Source organism: Ambystoma mexicanum, chromosome 2p, assembly GCF_040938575.1.
Source record: "Ambystoma mexicanum isolate Mex_15411 chromosome 2p, UKY_AmexF1_1, whole genome shotgun sequence".
NCBI lineage: Eukaryota > Metazoa > Chordata > Amphibia > Caudata > Ambystomatidae > Ambystoma > Ambystoma mexicanum.
In genome coordinates, this window is record NC_090923.1 from 455341940 (window position 1) to 455358468 (window position 16529).

At 46.7% G+C, this 16529-nt stretch overlaps 1 protein-coding gene across 1 annotated transcript in view; it reads right to left on the reverse strand.

Moving 5' to 3' along the window:
* The window catches only part of MDFIC2 (MyoD family inhibitor domain containing 2), a 990173-nt gene that overhangs the window by 169403 nt on the left and 804241 nt on the right, over positions 1–16529 (reverse strand). The window contains exon 3 of the mRNA XM_069643031.1: positions 8643–8870. Coding sequence (XP_069499132.1) covers positions 8643–8870 — 228 coding nt within the window. The remainder of the gene's footprint in view (positions 1–8642; positions 8871–16529) is intronic.

The window sequence follows — 16529 nt, forward strand, 5'->3', positions numbered from 1 at the left end:
GTCTGATGTGTCTGGGTATTGTACCCTTAATGCTTGCCATAATGCATGCCTGCAGTTTGCGAATGGCGCTCCGTCGTGTGATGTGTTTGTTATTGTGACCCCGGGGAAGCCTGCTCTCTTCCAGATGTCATCTGCTGCATCCCCCAATATTGATATTAGGAGGCCCTTTACATCTCCTACTGCCAGTTTTTGTCCTGCGGTGTGTTTTTCCATTTCATATATCCATTTCCCTGCACCTCCACTTAATGATGGGAGCCTGCACTTTATATTTTCCTTGTCTGCATGCTTCCAATGGACGTATTGTGGTCTAACCCCTCCCCTCTCCAAAAGTGGCATTAGGTTGTGTCCTGTCTGACCCCCTGGGTTCCCCAGAGTCGAGTCCGTGTATCCCTCCTCTTCTTCCGTGTCGTCTACATCGTCTGTTGTGTCCATATTTCCCCTGCTCGTAACTGTTTCTCCTCCATCTCTTCCCCTTCTTTTATCATTCCCTTTATTTAATGTGGGTGTGTGTATTCGTTCTTCCTGCCTGCGTCCAGGGAGGTCTCTAAGCCTGCCTGCATATGGTGTGTGTTTGTGAGGGGCGGGTGCGGGTGTAGGTGGGCATGTTGCACGGGATGAGTGTGGGGTGGTGGAGCATGTTGGACGGGATGATGAGGGTGTAGCTGCACGTGTCTGCCTTCCCGCCATTCCTTGCTCTTCCCCCTCACTTCCCCCCAGTTCTTCCTTTCTTCTGCAGGCCCATGGTGATTCCCTGTTTGTCCGGGTGATGTACAATTTATCTAAGCTTTCCCTTTCCCTACTTCTTCCTTCCTTCTCCATTCCTTCTTCTTCCTCACTACAAAAGTCATCCAGGAGCGACAACCCCCAATCTGTCTTTTTCCCCCTAATCGTTACTGTTTTTAAGTCTATTAAGTCCGTTCATCCCTGTTCTTCTTTACCAATTGTTCCCCTTTGCGCTGATGTTGTTGCTACTTCTGTGTCTCTGCGTACATATCTCCTTACTTCACTCTCCCCTCTCCTATCTTCTCTTTCCCCTTCTTTTTTCTCCGCTATCTCTCTACCTATTTCCTCTCTTTTCTTTATTAATTCCTCCGTTACTTCACTACTCATCTTTTCCAATATCCTTTCCTCTTCTCTCTTCCTTTCCCATCTCTCTCTTTCCCGCTCTAATATGCTTTCTATCATCCTCCCTTCTTTGTATTTCTTGGTCGTTTCTGATAGTATTTTCCGCTTCCATATTTCCATTTCTTTTTCTTTCTCTTCTTCCTCTCTTTTCTTGTCGCGCTGTCCTGCTCGGGATACTCTTTCTGCTACTGCCTTTACCCTTTCAGCTTCTCTCTTTCACTCCTCAGTTCGTTCCCTCATTTTTTCCAACTCATTCTTACTTTCTTTCCTTTCCTGTGCTCTCTCTCTTTCCTCCCTCTCAAGCTGCTTGATCAGGGCATTTTGCTCATTCCTTAATTCTGCTAATCGTTCCTCCAAATCTCGTCCTTTTTTGGTGACAGCTCTTCCTCCTTTCTTTTCCCCCCTTCCCCTTTCATCTCGCTCTTTCTCTCATTATCCTCGTCCATTTTCCTTACTATCTCCTTCTCTTCTCCTGTTAATGAACCTCGTAATTTTAATAATACCCGCACAGCTACCCACTCATCATGTCCTATTGCTGCGATTTGTTCTTCGCTAGTCCTCCCCTCACCTGCGGGCACCTTCGTATAAGTTGGCCTGGCCGTACTTGTCTGCTCCCCTCCCGTGTGGCCACCTGTAGCTGTATATGGTGGTGGGCTGTATGCCGGGTTCGAGCACCCCTCAGCCGCCCTTAATTGTTCTCTCACTATTTCTCTTAGTTCCGTTAAAGGATATAACCCCCCTTCCTCTTTTTTCACTACCTTCGCTAGGGGCATGTCGTCGCTCTGTTCCTTTTTTATTTCTTTTTCGTTTAGGTTGCTACTTTTTTCTCCTCCCTCGTGTCCGTTCCCCGTGCACTGTGTGGCTTCACTCTCTTTTTCCCCATTCTCTTCTTCCTCCTTAATCTTCTTCTCTTCCTTTGTTTCCCCCACAGTGAACATTCCGTTTGGTCCTGGTCGGGACCCCTGGAACATTCTCCATAAGTTGAACACCTCCACGTGGTGTGTCAATTTCTTCCCCTTGTATGTGTTATGCAGATGGGTTAATAGTGAGTGTTGGGTATATGGGTCGAAACTGCCATTAGGCGGCCATGGTGTTGTCATTTTGTTGTCCGTCCCCTGTGTCCATTCTATGCTGTATTTCATCAGTTTCTCCCTATGGGGTGACAGTGTTTTACATATGTGATGTAGCGGGGTAGTGAGGGTGTTCCCCCACCCTCCCGAACCTGTCCCGTATGACATAGTAGCACTAGTTTGTTATCCTCCCTCTGTATGGTAGCGGTTATCTTGCTAATAATGAACGCTATACAATTTCAGATCTTTTACCTGGCCCCGTAATTTTGGGGACTTGCGATTGTCCGCTAAAAGAAAATAGTAAAATTTAGCATTTGCATTTATATATTCTTTTCTCTCTTTTCTTCCTTCACCGAACACCGTTACGGCCCCCTATGGCCGAGGCGCACGTAGCCCCCTGCGGCTGCGTGCCCTGTGTGACATTCTTATACAGCTGTCCCACTTTATTTCACCCCTCCTCCTCCCTCTTCACTTGTCGTGGCCGGCGTTCTCCGTGCGCGGCCACGTCCCTCTCTTCACCTTGCCCCAATCTAATCGTTGCTGTTTATCTCCGTCTCCACTCCCTTACCATTATTCTCTTCCCCACCACTCTCCAAAAAATGCCTTGTGTTCGAGATATCCTATGAAAGCCCTACTGGTGACGTCACCGACCTCTTCCAAAACTACCGGTAAGTTCTTTACATGTTTTTTAAAAGTTTGAAATAAGTTTGCAATCTACCCCCGTTAACCCCACAGCTGTCCTCTTGTCACACCTGGAACAAGGTAATCAACAATATAATCAGACTGCGCACGCTGCGTCGCCTTGCGTGTGATACGCCCCTCGACAGGAGGGCTTAACCAGCCAATTATCTTCCGTATTAGGCAACCAGCTAGCTACCGCCTACATGGAAACGTCATCTATCTATCGAGTTTTCTGCTCGATCAATAGGGATCCTCATCTACTCATTGATCAATAATCACCAAATCGTAGGAAACCGCACACATACACACGCCCTTACAGGTGGTCGCGACCTAGGCCAATCAGTGTCTACGAGCGGCCGCACGTGATGTTTTCGTGCTCTGCCCCCACCTTTTTCGTAACATAGCGAACTGCTCTCGCACTTGTCCAGCTACCATTCACTTCACCGTCAACACTAATTTATCAAACCTTTGCCGCGCACCTGTGTAACACCTCCCACCTCCCGTATTCTATTCCTCCCCCCTCCCTCACAATTTCACATTGCTTGTTTGGTGTGGCATACTCACCAAGTTCTCTTGATGCGGGGCCGCTCGACTGCGTGCACCCCTCCAAGCGGCTCGCCACCTCCCCTAGTCTGGACCACGTCTGGACACTCGCCAACCGCGGGCGGGATACTTCTCAACAGGCTCCCGAAGGCCAATATCCGGATTGCGCTGTGGTCCTCAAAAGGGGGCAGTGGCAGAGGGGGCCGCACCGCCGGGCCTCCTCGCAACGAGAGCACTCGGAAAAAAAAATAAAAGAAGATTTAAAAAGATCTCAGCGGTGCCTCCAACTTGTCGGGGGGAAATTCTCCCGGGGTCGGCTGGGCCGTCCGCGGACCTCCGGGCTGGGAGGTCCCAACTCCTCCCGAGTGTCCCAAAAATGAGTATGAGACACACGCACAAGAAGCAAGGTGTTTCTGCTGTTTATTGAACAACGGCAGGGATGGGTCTAGGATCGTACGCGTCCGTCCTGACTCTCGAAATTCGTGGGGCTCGCAGGCCCCTTTTGCTTCAGTATGACGCGCTACTTGCGTCACCTGGGAAAGTTAGCAAAAAAACCTATTGCCACTCTGGATTGGTTCCTCGAGTGGTAGGGTTAGTATAGCATACATATAGAGAACGTTGTTAGTGGTTAAGGGTCAGTCAGGTGGTATACTTGGGTTGTCCCTTCTATTAGATACATAAAAATTGTTACACGAAGACCCCTGATGATTGGCTAATGTTAATGGCGTCAGTGATGAGTGCCCCATGTTCTGATTGGTCCACTCGCGAGCCCCCCAGCCTGGGACCATTGTTGTTCCCAGCTCGCGGTGTACCTGTCATTTGCAACAATATGTAACTATGTGTTTATGCAGACAATGCGTGGATTTGCTCATATGCTTGAGAGCAAACTATTCCCACCGCTGTAGGTGTCCATTGGGTCATTTCATTGTTGCAGCCTGTGTCTCAAACGTGGGACCCAGGCGACTTCTCCCTCCTGGGTCTGGCACCCTGTCAGGTTCGGCTTGGTTACGTGAGGAGAGACCGTGGTTGAGGCAGAATTCTGCACATTTAAAGTTGTATTTGCCTCTGCGTGTCTGGCTTAGTTTGCAGGTGTGACCTTGGCTTCGGCTTGTGGCATGCGAGTTGCAACATTGCCCCCTTGGCTGTCAGTTCTCGCTGGGCTCATTCTGCAGGGTCAGCAATTGTACTTTTGTTCGTTCAATGTTCGTGGAGGCTCTTGTTTGCGGCCTACTTGGGCCTGGTGCATAGGTGGGGATGTTTGATGTACGGCACTTTAAGTTACGGTATCATATTGCTTCATATCCAGTATCATGTCTTCGTTGTATTTTTCATCACAATGCATGGGTTAGGAGAAGCGTCAGCACGCATTTTAGATGAGTGCTTTGTGCGTCTTGCGTTTCTGCATTTTGAAAAACCTATGTGAAAAATAATAAAGATGTGCGTCAGTGGGTGTGTCCGTCACCTACGTCATAGCACTGAATACGTTCTTCGTGTGGATTGGTGTGGGAGTGTCCAGTGTGCATGGTTGCACGGGTGTTCTAACCGTTGGCTAGGTCGTCATGGCATCTCTAACGATGTGTTTATTTACTGTTGAATGGTTCAGTCGAGTTCATCCATGCCGCAGGTGTCGGCTTGAGCAGGGCAGGCTGGTGGGCAGGCTGGTGGGCACATCCGTATGTTCCTGAACCAGGGTATTTGGTCGTCTGGTAGATAGGCAAATTCATCTCGTGGCGGGTGTCTGGGTCGCGATCCTCTAGGCCAGGGGCGCGAGGGGATTGGGGGGAGTCTTTTGTCCCATTCTCCCACTTCAGGCTACTACGGTGAGGAAATCAAATCAAGAGGCCTGAGCCAAAGTCAATGGACCAGAGTCTTTGCAGAGGATCACACAGTTCAGAGTAGTTCACAGTTAAGTCTTTGCCAAGAGTTCAGAATGAAGTTGGTCGGAAGAAAAGTTACTTTGAAGAATAGAGAAGGACAAGCCCTCAGATTGGCGAAAGATTTCAAACACTTTCACTGCGGTCGGACGGAACGAACAACCGGATTAGCACAGTACCTTCAGAGCAGAAGAATGCTGTAGCTGAGGCAGATTTTCCTGACAGATCCTACAGGCTCATGGTTCCTGAAGCGACTGTCGGACTGACAAGAAGAAGGAAGACTGGAGGGTCCTGCACTGCCCAGGGAAGAAACTATTAGCGGAGCAAAACAAGGAATAAAAGGTGCGCTCCTTAAAACCCAAGCAGGGTCCGGTCCTCCTGGCTATCCGGTTCACTGTAGCTGTGCACAGCAAATTCGACCAGAGGAGGGAGGTCTGCCTTGTAGTTTGGAGAACTGGTTGGTCCCACCAGCTCAAGGGGAGAAGATTCCTTGCAGATCTTCCCTGTCGTCGAAGTTTGGAGATTCGGACCCGCAGCAGGGCTTCACCGGGAGGTTCAGTCATGGTAGAAGTCCTCTTCTGTCAGCTTCTCTTTCGTTCTCTCGATCCAGTGTTGACTCTGCCTTGTCAGCCCCAGAGATCTGCTTTTTATGCAGTTTTCCCCCATTCACACAGCCTGGCTGTCAATCACACAGCAGGGTGGCTGTCCTGGCGGGACAGTCACCACAGCCAATGATACAGAGTGCGACACGGGACTCCAAGGAGAACCTGTGCAGGGAGTCTCAAACCCCTCCCTCACATCCTGTCCCCCTCAGACATGCAGGCGCCTATGGAGGGCTTCTGTGCAGAAGCCTGCCAATGGACGGCAAACAAAGGAACCAAACCTGGTTTGGCGCGTAGAGTAAAACACGAGAAATAGGTTTACAAAAAGAAATGGTGAATTAACCCAGCCGGAACCAAATAAAAGTAAATGGGGTCCAGGGGATTTAATTTCAATGTTACTAACTTAGCCTAAAACAGTACCAAGGCTATTTAAATAGACCACAGTAGGAAAAATAAGGTAGATACTACTGCCACGAGCCAAATCTTAAAGTAAGGGGAATGAAATAATGTTCCATGAGAAACAGATAAAAGGGGATAACTATTAACCCTTTCCAGTACTCTATTGAAGATAGTTTGTACTGGGTCTGTGAATTTAAAAAGACTAATAAAGTCAATGGCAACTTTACATGTTCTGGGAGACAGCAGTCAGTCCCAGAAAATGGAGTTTAAGTGGGAAGTCTGAAAAAGACAACCCTGTGTCACTGCCCTAAAGGTGCTGTGTAACACACAGTAAAAAGATGATATCTATGGAGTAGGTGAAGCTCCACAGTCTATGAACACAAAAATGTTAAACACGCACAGCAATACACATGTAAGAGTGGGAAAAAAGGCTCACCCTCTTACCAGGTGAAAAAAATAAATCCTAGAAATCCAGCAAAGCTGCTGAGGGACTTAGTAGTTAAGGGAAATTAGCCATTCTGGAGAATTCTCCCTAAAAAGGAATATGCTAACCGTTCATTTTTAAAAAGAACTGATGCCCACGTGAACAGTTTGCGGGAACTTTGAAGGTGTAAACAGTGTTATGGCTTTAAATGATCAACCGTGTTTTTAGTTACTCTACAAGATTTCAGGTGTGTGTACTTTTTTATAGGTCTCATGCAAAAGCTAACCCTTTAAAAGACAGAAGTCCCCTCTGTATGTTCACTGACTGCTCTTCCCAAGTCATCCTGGGAACTTTCTCCTCTTCTACTTCCCGCTCCACCTGTGATGTCCCCCAGGTTTCTATCCTCTCCCCCATCCTCTTTAAAGTCTGCCTTGCTGTGCTTGCACGCCTGATCTCTGACTTTTCTTCCACCCTCCAGTGTTACGCAGATGACACACAGCTCTTTTTCAAACTCCGTGGTGACCCTTTTCGCACCCTCCATCATCCCTGACTGCCCATCTGCCATCCAGTCCTGGTGCACCACCAATGATCTGTGCCTCAATGCCTGTAAAATTGAGATCCTTCCCATCAGTACCCCTGCTCCCTCAACCTTCCCTTCACTATGGCCTTCCTCATTGGGCTCTCCCACTGCAATCTCTTCTGAAGCCGGAAACATTGGCATCATCTTCAACTCCTCTCTCTCCTTCCTCCCTCACACTCAGGACATTGCCAAGAAGTCCCATTTTCAGCTCTTCCTTCTCAAAGGAATTCTCCCTTTTCTCACTTTCCCCCAGAGGCTCAATGTAGCCCAAGTCTTGGTTCTCTCTAGGCTTGACTATTGCAACTGCCTCCTCTTGAATCTACCATCTTCCACTAGGCAACCCCTCCAGCTAATCCAGAATAGGGCGGCAAGACTTATCCTTGGCCTTAAGCCCAGGGATTCCATCTCCCCTGTGCTAAAGATTCTTCACTGGCTCCCGGTTGCTGCACAAATTAAATTCAAATCCCTCTGCATCATCCACAAGGCGGTCTGGACCCAGGAACCACACCATCGTCAACTTTATCTTATTAAATACTCCCCCTCTAGACCACTACGCTCCTCTGTTTCTAACTCTCTGTGTTAAAACATTTTGCTAAACAGAGGGCAGGTGGTTGTTCGCTTTCCTCAGTTGGCTACCTCCTATGGAACAGCCTCCTCCTCTCTAAGCGCCTTGAGCAGGATCTTCTTAAATTCCGAAGCACCTTAAGACTCTCCTGTTTACCTCCTTCCCTTCTCTGTCCCCTGCTAATCGCACAGTTGCTGTGTTGGTGTCCCAAGCCCTTATGCATCCTAGGGGGCCCTGACCTGCTGCACCCAATCGATCCAGCTCCTGTCTATCTGCGCTTGCACTTACACCCTCCACTCTAGTCGCTCGCACCTACACCCCTCGCCGCTGCATGCCGTGTAGCAGTCAACATTCCTAGCACTGCATCTGTGGCTCAGTCATGAGCTCAGACTTCACAGCACTGACCCCCTGCCTTCTTCCTTGCTGCACTTGCACGTTCTGAATACTAAAAAGGCATAGCAGGTTCATCCACTTTTTCCTCTTCCCCTACTGCTCTTATTATTGTGTTGTGTTTTAATGTATTTCCCACTCCGGCTCCCTCCCTTGCCCTGTGGGCGCTTTCAAACAGTATTTTCTTATTGTATAAGCACCTAACAAGCAAACAATAATTCAATACATCAAATCAATACATTGTCTGCTTTAGAAAGATGCACAAACAATGCATGAGGTCTGCAACAGGTAATACATGTGGGCTACTCAGGGCACTGTATTCCATCATTATCTATTGGTTTGTACCCTTTGTAGTTTGGAAGATAAACACATTTCAAAGCATGATATACCTTCAGTACTTTTGTGATGAGACAACATTTTCTTTCCTCTGTAGGTCAACTGTGTGCAGCCTTTATCAAAATGTGACGATGAAGTCGTGCATTCTGACAGTTTCCTCTCGTTTTGGTCCTCTATCAATGGCGCCTCTTCAGCCTGGCATTCTGATGCTCTTTCCGGCATAGCAGTATTCACAGTCACGGATGTTCCCTCTGACTGTTTATCACTCTTGCAATGGTCTTCTGCAATACAAAATAAAAGTATACAATCTTTGTGAAAGTTCTATTGGTAGCAGATCCCATCTTCTTCAAATGGGATCCATTCATACTTTCTTCAATCATTGTAAGGATTTATGCGTGTGTATTTACAACCATGACAGGGCCCTTGAGTTGTTTTTCAAAATTGAATTTAGGCATATCAATACTGGCAGTAAAATGGCAACCTTGGCATGCCAATATGCATGTTTTTATATGGTTTACCCGGAAACCCGTACCTTTCTATTCCCCCACCCTCTTCCTCCTTGCCCATTATCATCCTCAAAGGGTGGTGAACAGGAATTCAGCAACCAGCATTTATATCACCAGCATGCTAATGCTGGCATAAAGACCTGCAATGGTGGCCAGTTTGATCTATTTTAGTGTTCTTTATCTATGCAGAACTTTCACAGATATAGAACAGGTTGTCCAGGTTCTAATATATATTATGTTCCACTGTTTGCTGGAGGAAATAATAATCATCAAATGAAGTGAACGTTATTTACTTGAGTTGTACTAATTCTGCTCCATAAAAATGATGTGAAAATACAATTTTGATTAAACATTACACATCAAAATAGATGACAATGCTTTACTTGTCTATGTCACTAATTTTGTTGGTCAAGGAAATGCAAAAGTGAGATCATTTTGTTAGATGCAGAGGAAGGGCATGATACTCGATGTTGACCTGGGGAAGGGGCGCTCAGCCAATCAGGTGGCTGGAAGAGTGGGCGTGAATATAGTGTGTACTGACAACTCTCCCTCTGCCCAGGCAAATCCTGTGGTGGGGAACCACCAAACAATGCAGCCATTGTGGGGTGCAAAACCACATAACGGCTTCCACAGTGGAAGGCACTGATACTACTTGCCAGAATGAGGGCATGCAAAGTGTGACAGCACCCAACCAACAACACTATGACCATCACACAAATTACATTGCACACAACACCCCTAATAACAGATAGCGCTAATGGACCAAATGGAAATTCTGGAACTAGACCAAACTTGTGGTCACACAACATCCAACTGCCAACTGACATTTGGATCTGCATCATCCCCCTGGAGCTGGCAATGTAAAAACACAAATGCTGTGTTCCTGCCCATATCACAACCATCACCGACCACGATTAAAGCAATTGTCTGCCATCATGTTCACACCTAGGTATGCCAGCACACCACATACCAAGATGACAAGACGGACAAATGTGCTTCACTCACCCTGCAGAAACATGGGTACAGTGATCACAAATCCACATACCACACAGCGCCACACAGGTCACTATTGTGCAGGCGAATGCACACAAAAGCCCCAGCAATATGACCAAATTCAGCAATAGAATATGGCCTGCATATATACAAGACAGGAGGAAGACCCAAAAATACTGCCTCAGACTAAGATCAGGAAAAGAACACCCATGAGAAGCTCCCATTCAACCAAACTGCAAATGGGAGGCCAGATGAATACAGGCACAACCCCCAAATAGAAACTGAGCTATTACCAATCATGCATCAAACATATCTGAGAATGGAATTGGATATAATTGGATATAATTGGCACATGAACACAAAACGAGTTGTACGCATGACAATCTATGTGGCCTCAACCTGCCAAACCTCCTCATAGTTTCCCCACCATTGGCCCTATGCAATTTATTCCTCAAAAGCAACCATGAGCATGCAACCAGCACATAATGCAATACCTCAGTCAAATACTAGCTGAACAGCAGGTGCCAAGCCCTATCATCTATGCAAGGACACCCCATACATGAATAAACCAGCACGTGACTCCTGCCACAACCGTACACGTCATGCCATCACACCCTGCTACATAGCCATGCACATTTGCTGACTCAATGCTGACTCAATGCAAGCCACAAGATCACCAAACATGAAATTGTTACCACCTATTGGGGACAAATTAGAATGGACTATACTGCATGACCCGCATCCAGAATTGACAATTCGTGAGAGTTAAACTCAAAAGGTGAACCACAGAAGGGCAAAATGCAAATTGCATGTAATCATGAGGGGACTCGAACCCTCATGATGAAGGGGGTACTCGTAAATATTGCTGTGTCTGCGGGAAGCAGGTCATCTGGGGCATATATTCAGTGCGGCCCAAAGTGAGGAAAAGGGAAAATATTTGACATGTTCACACAACTATAACCACAACTCAATACAGCACCTACAACACCTTGAGACATGCATGTGCATAGTATCATACGCCTGTGGACCATGTTAATTCACAGAAATGCGCTTGATGCAGCGTATACATGGACACATGGTCAGTGCCCCCTTATCCACCCATATGCCAGTATGCAAGGCATTATAGGCTTAATAAGAGTACATCATAGTAGTGTATAAAACTGATGAGACTGTAATTAAATGGTTCAAACTTGAAAACAAACATGGAACACAAATAATATGTCTCTGAAGGATCACTGATCGTTTTCATAAAATAAACACAGCACTCTCCAACTACAAACATTGCTCATCCCACAACACCTCATAGTTCCCTGTCCCCTGCAACTAGTTCCTCTATTTTCCGGGCCAATGCAACTGAGACCCATGCTTTGCCTCTCCCTGTCTTGCTTTAACTTCCATCTGGGTTGTCCTCAATTGCCAGCTTCCTCTGGCCCTAAATGATTTCTGCAGCCCTAAGGGGATCATTCCGAAGGGATGCCTTAGCCCGGGCCATAGCAATGGTTAAAGCACAGCAAACAGCCCTTCATGCATGCCTCTCCTCCTCATACTGGCGCACATCACTAGCACCTGTGTGTGCACCCTGTGCCTGGCCTCCTGCAATTCACTCCAGTGGAAAGATTACAGGAACGTTGCCCATTTCCTAAAACACTGCAACATATTTTTTAAAAACATTTCGCCATGATGGGTTCAGTTTGGCATAGTATAAAGGCCATGGCAAAAACTGCACTAGCGCATAACGAACCATTTTTGATTCAGTATTAGCACCAGGGAAAACTTCGTCCTGGCGCAAACAATTCAGTACACATATGTTTTTCCCTGGTGCTTATTCCATGACAAACTGTGCTTGTCATGGTGGAGTGATTTTCTAATATGTCACAGTGTTTTTAGAAATCAGGCAGCTTTACCCTAGTGCTAATACAGTTCATCGGAGCAAAGCATCTGTAATCTGGCCATAGATGATCAAACACAAATGGACTATTCGGAATTACATATTTGGGATTTCGGCCCTTCTCTGATGAAACAACTTCTGCTGCCTGGCAATCCATCTCTGGCACTCGTCATCCCATCACAAGGATGATCTGCTGTAGAGAGAGAGACACCCATCGTTTGACTGAACATCCACCGAAGTCTGCCCTCCAGTGAATCCAATTGCAGTGGTAGACTTTTGCACTTCCCCAGATTTCCAAAAATCGATGCTTCCCCCACCACTGCCTCACTGGATTTAGCCTTGTCTATCTCCATATGGACCTCCAGATGATGATCCCTCTTCAGCAGAGACAACACAAGATCATAAGCTACATCGCTGTCTCTATTAACACATATCGCCATGTTTCTGCAGAGAACTGTGACATGTGGTTATGCAGACTTCTGTGTACCTGATCTGTGTACATCATGGTTGAAACAAATGCAGGTAAGAAAGGCCTCACTGCAGGGACAGTGTAATAGACACATCGCATGGCAGATAAGCACTAAGATCACAGACTCAAGCATGTCCATCCTGCAATCGAAAAGATGGGATGGCTGAGAATGTTGTTTGTAAAACAGGTGTGTTTGCCTTGAGTCCCCCACACAGCTCAGACGCATAGCCCCTGCATCACCTATTCTCACAAAAACCTCATGTTCCCTGACACTTGAAAAACATGCCAATCCACTTGAGTTCGATGCCAATTCCAAAGGCAAAAATCTGCAGGCCCTGCCGTCATAGTCCATGAGGATTTTGCATCCCTCCAATCACATTCCCCATACCGACAATGAGCTGCATCCCAACCATGTAAACGTTAGACACAATAAGAGCATTGTCCTCTATGCAGATACGAAAACAACATGTCCTTACACCAGTCAAAGCATCACACATATGATGGCACACGTCACATGTACATATCTGTTTAACAAAAAAATTAGATTCTATTCACTGTGTGGCCAGATGTACACATGCCATCTGTGGTGCCTCCAGGCCTATATATACCATAAAGTTGATTTGGCGGCCTATAAAGAAACATACTACTTACTGTGGCCACCCAGACGTATTAGTGGAAGGCAGAAATATCCCCCAGAGGCATTTATGTTGTGTCTTCCATTCCTTTGGGACATTGATTGCCATGGTCCCCTTTCAGTACCTACCAGCATCTTGGCTATGGGCTTGCAGGTCAAGGGCCATCTTCTCACGGCTCCAGACCTGCAATGTGTCACCTGATGATGGCCACAAGAATGGACTTTGAGACTGGATCCTACCACAATGGCTGCCATTTTCTGACGCTGGATAATCACGGTACTTCTTTATTTTCTCCATGCTAAAGACTGCCACCTCCTAAACATTGGCAGCAGCCATACTGCACTCCCATATCCTTTGATATGCCTTGGCCCCAAGCTTCATCTCTCTGCTCACAAGGGACTTGTAATTGTTCAGGACCTAGTTACCCAGGATGTCAAATTTGGAACAACAGAAGGAAACAGCCCTCAGTATCATTGCTTTGGCTGGGTCAGATGATGTGTCTGCCATTGTGAATGTTAGGCTGGTAGGGGTGGCTGCAATAAACAGATGGGGGTGTTGGTGTCGAGATGAGGAAGACAAGGTGGCCTGGGGAGTTGATTGTAAAATTCCAGTGTCAGGGAGTCACAGGCGATGGCTGGCTGTGGGCAGGATAGAGCCACTCCAGGACTGTGCCAATGGAGTGCCAAGTGACCAGACAGCGGGAGATACTGGGAGATAGGGTAGACAGACAAGAGTACAAGGAAAGGTAGGGAAATATGCACACTTTGACTGAAGTATGCATATTGCAAGGCGTATACTGTGAGATGTGTCCCTCTGAATGTAACCTGCACTCACATTGTACATACTCTGAGTGCCATCATGGTGTCACTTGTGTTTGGCAGCAGAAGGAGATTCCATTCACTGTCTGGCCAGATGTACACATGCCCTCTGTGGTGCCTCCAGACCTATGTGTAGCATAAGGTGGATGCGGTGGCCTTTAAGGACACATATTACATACTGTGGGCACTCAGACCTCTTAGTCGGAGGCAGACATATCTCCCAGAGGCAATCATGTTGTTTCATCCATGACTTTGGAACATTGTTTGCCATGGTCTCCTTGTAGTACCTACCAGCAGCTAGGATATGGGCTTGCAGTTCAAGGACCTGGACATGAAGCATTATTTCATCTTCTCACGGTTCAAGACCTGCAATGGTGTCACCTGATGGTGAGCACAAGAATGGACATTGAGACTGGATCCCACAACAATGGCTGCCATTTTCTGACTCTGGATAATTACAGCACTTCTTAATGTTCTCCATGGTGCCACAAGTGCACTTTTGGCACACTTTTCTGATGCAGTAGTGAGGCACATACCTGGATGTAGTATTCGTTCCACACTTGCCATCAGGGTATTCATGTCCAAGTCAGAGGCCACTCTTGCTGTATAGATCAAGACAGAACACACTCAATATGTCATGAGTGAGAGGGGACAGCCACAGAAGGGCAAAGGGTCACCTAGGAAAAAGAGGTTCACTCATGCGGAACGTGTGATCTGGAAGGTTTTTGCAGGGGGACATCGTGTTGACCTTTATAGTTCAGCATCATGTTTTGACAAAACACTGAGAGGGGATACCTCAAGGAAAATGTGCTTGTCTTGGAAGCAAGACAAGGCAGCACAACACAGGTTTGAATCCTGATCCTGTTTTAGAACCGCGTGTTACAAGAACAATTATAAATATAAAATGCTGACCTTTGGCAGAAGGTGACAGATCAGATCAATGTACATGGAGTGGAAAATCGAACTTCCAAGGGGTAGCAGAAGCATATGATGGATCGGAGTCAGCATAACAAGGAAATGTTGGGGAGGAATAAAAGATCTGCTTAGGTCACTGGGTAAGTACCCTCCCATAAAGAGGTGTTGAGGCCAATGGATGAGGTAGTCAGTGGAGTAATTTCCACTGAGCAGGTAGTCATCATGGGAGGAACTGACACCAAGGTGCATCTATCTTTTGGGTTAAATGACTGCATGCTTTCTTTGGGGACAACCTTTTCATTGCATTTGTGACAATGTATAGTACGTTGATGTATGTGTGGCTAATGCACACCATGGTTGTTTGTGATCATGCATGGGATGCCAAGGTCACAATTTTTAGGTGTCAAACAGTGAGCTGTAATATGTTGACATCATCAGGTAACACATGCCTGGTACTTATGCAGCTTTCCATAGTCGCCTGAGTCTTGTGTCCTGCATGTCTATAGGCCTGTATCATTAAATAAGGCTCATTAGTGTTTGCATTAGCTCACATGCAATCATGAGCTATGTAAGTCTGCTTTCAGTGCTTGATATGCTAGAGAGCAGTCATGCATGCCATGGCAGAGGGATGTTAGGATGTGCATTTGATGTTTTATGCCCCATGCGTAGGTCACTACCTGTATGTTACTTTGACATTGCTGGTATGGCTTAATTGTACGGTCATTATAGGTTTGAGTGCATGGGGAGAACACACTAGATAGAGATAATGCACCAAAAATGTACATTGCTACAGTTCTCAGTATATGGGGGATTTCTGGCAAGAAATGTTATCGGTGTGGATGCCATATGAATTGAGGGGCCCAGTAGTCTGATAATATGCACAATGTGCTGAATTCATGAGGTACAGATATGTTGCATTCAATCTGTGTGCTTCAATGCATTCTGTTATGATTTCCGTTCTGTGGTCATTTACACTTGAGAAACCTCCAACAGAGAAAGTGGCATGCACATCAGAAAGCATAGGCATTCAGGCAGAGGTTGGGATGAATATTTACTGTTTGCAGGCAGTCCTCATAAGGCCAGATGACATTTCACCATTAGGGGTGTAAGGAAAGAAGGGGGGATTTAGCCCCTACATACATTCTATGCCAAATGAACCACTTGCTCTTGCACTAGTGAGGGACACCTCCATTGCCATTCTGCAGCTATGAGGAATAAGGCCTAGGCAGAAGAAGAGATGGGGCTATTGCAAGACACACTTGGACTCCATTTTGTGTGCATTCGACTCCATCTTTGGACTAGGCCGCAATTCGGCACTACGAAGTCTCCTCTCCCCTCAGCAGCGCCGCGCACAGCAAGCACCAACCACCCACAACTTTTTTCTGCGCAGCCCAAGTCCCTTTCACACAGATGCGCTGAAGCTAACTTGTACAATTAAAACTATGTATCTTATCATTCTTCCTCTGAGATCACTGTCCTGTGTGTGAACCGGTCTGAACCATGACTTGTAGCTCATCCATCGTCACAAACCTGCTGCTGCATCCCTAACCCTTGCTGCTGGAAAATCACTGCTTGTGTAACCCTGTGCCCTCCTAAGGTATTCTTTTGATGTAACAGAAATGTGCCCCCACTGTGCTGACCACCCCTGAGTGCCCCCAATAAACCCAGACCCCTGTCACGGTATATCCTGTCCTAAACTAACATGTGCCACTCCAC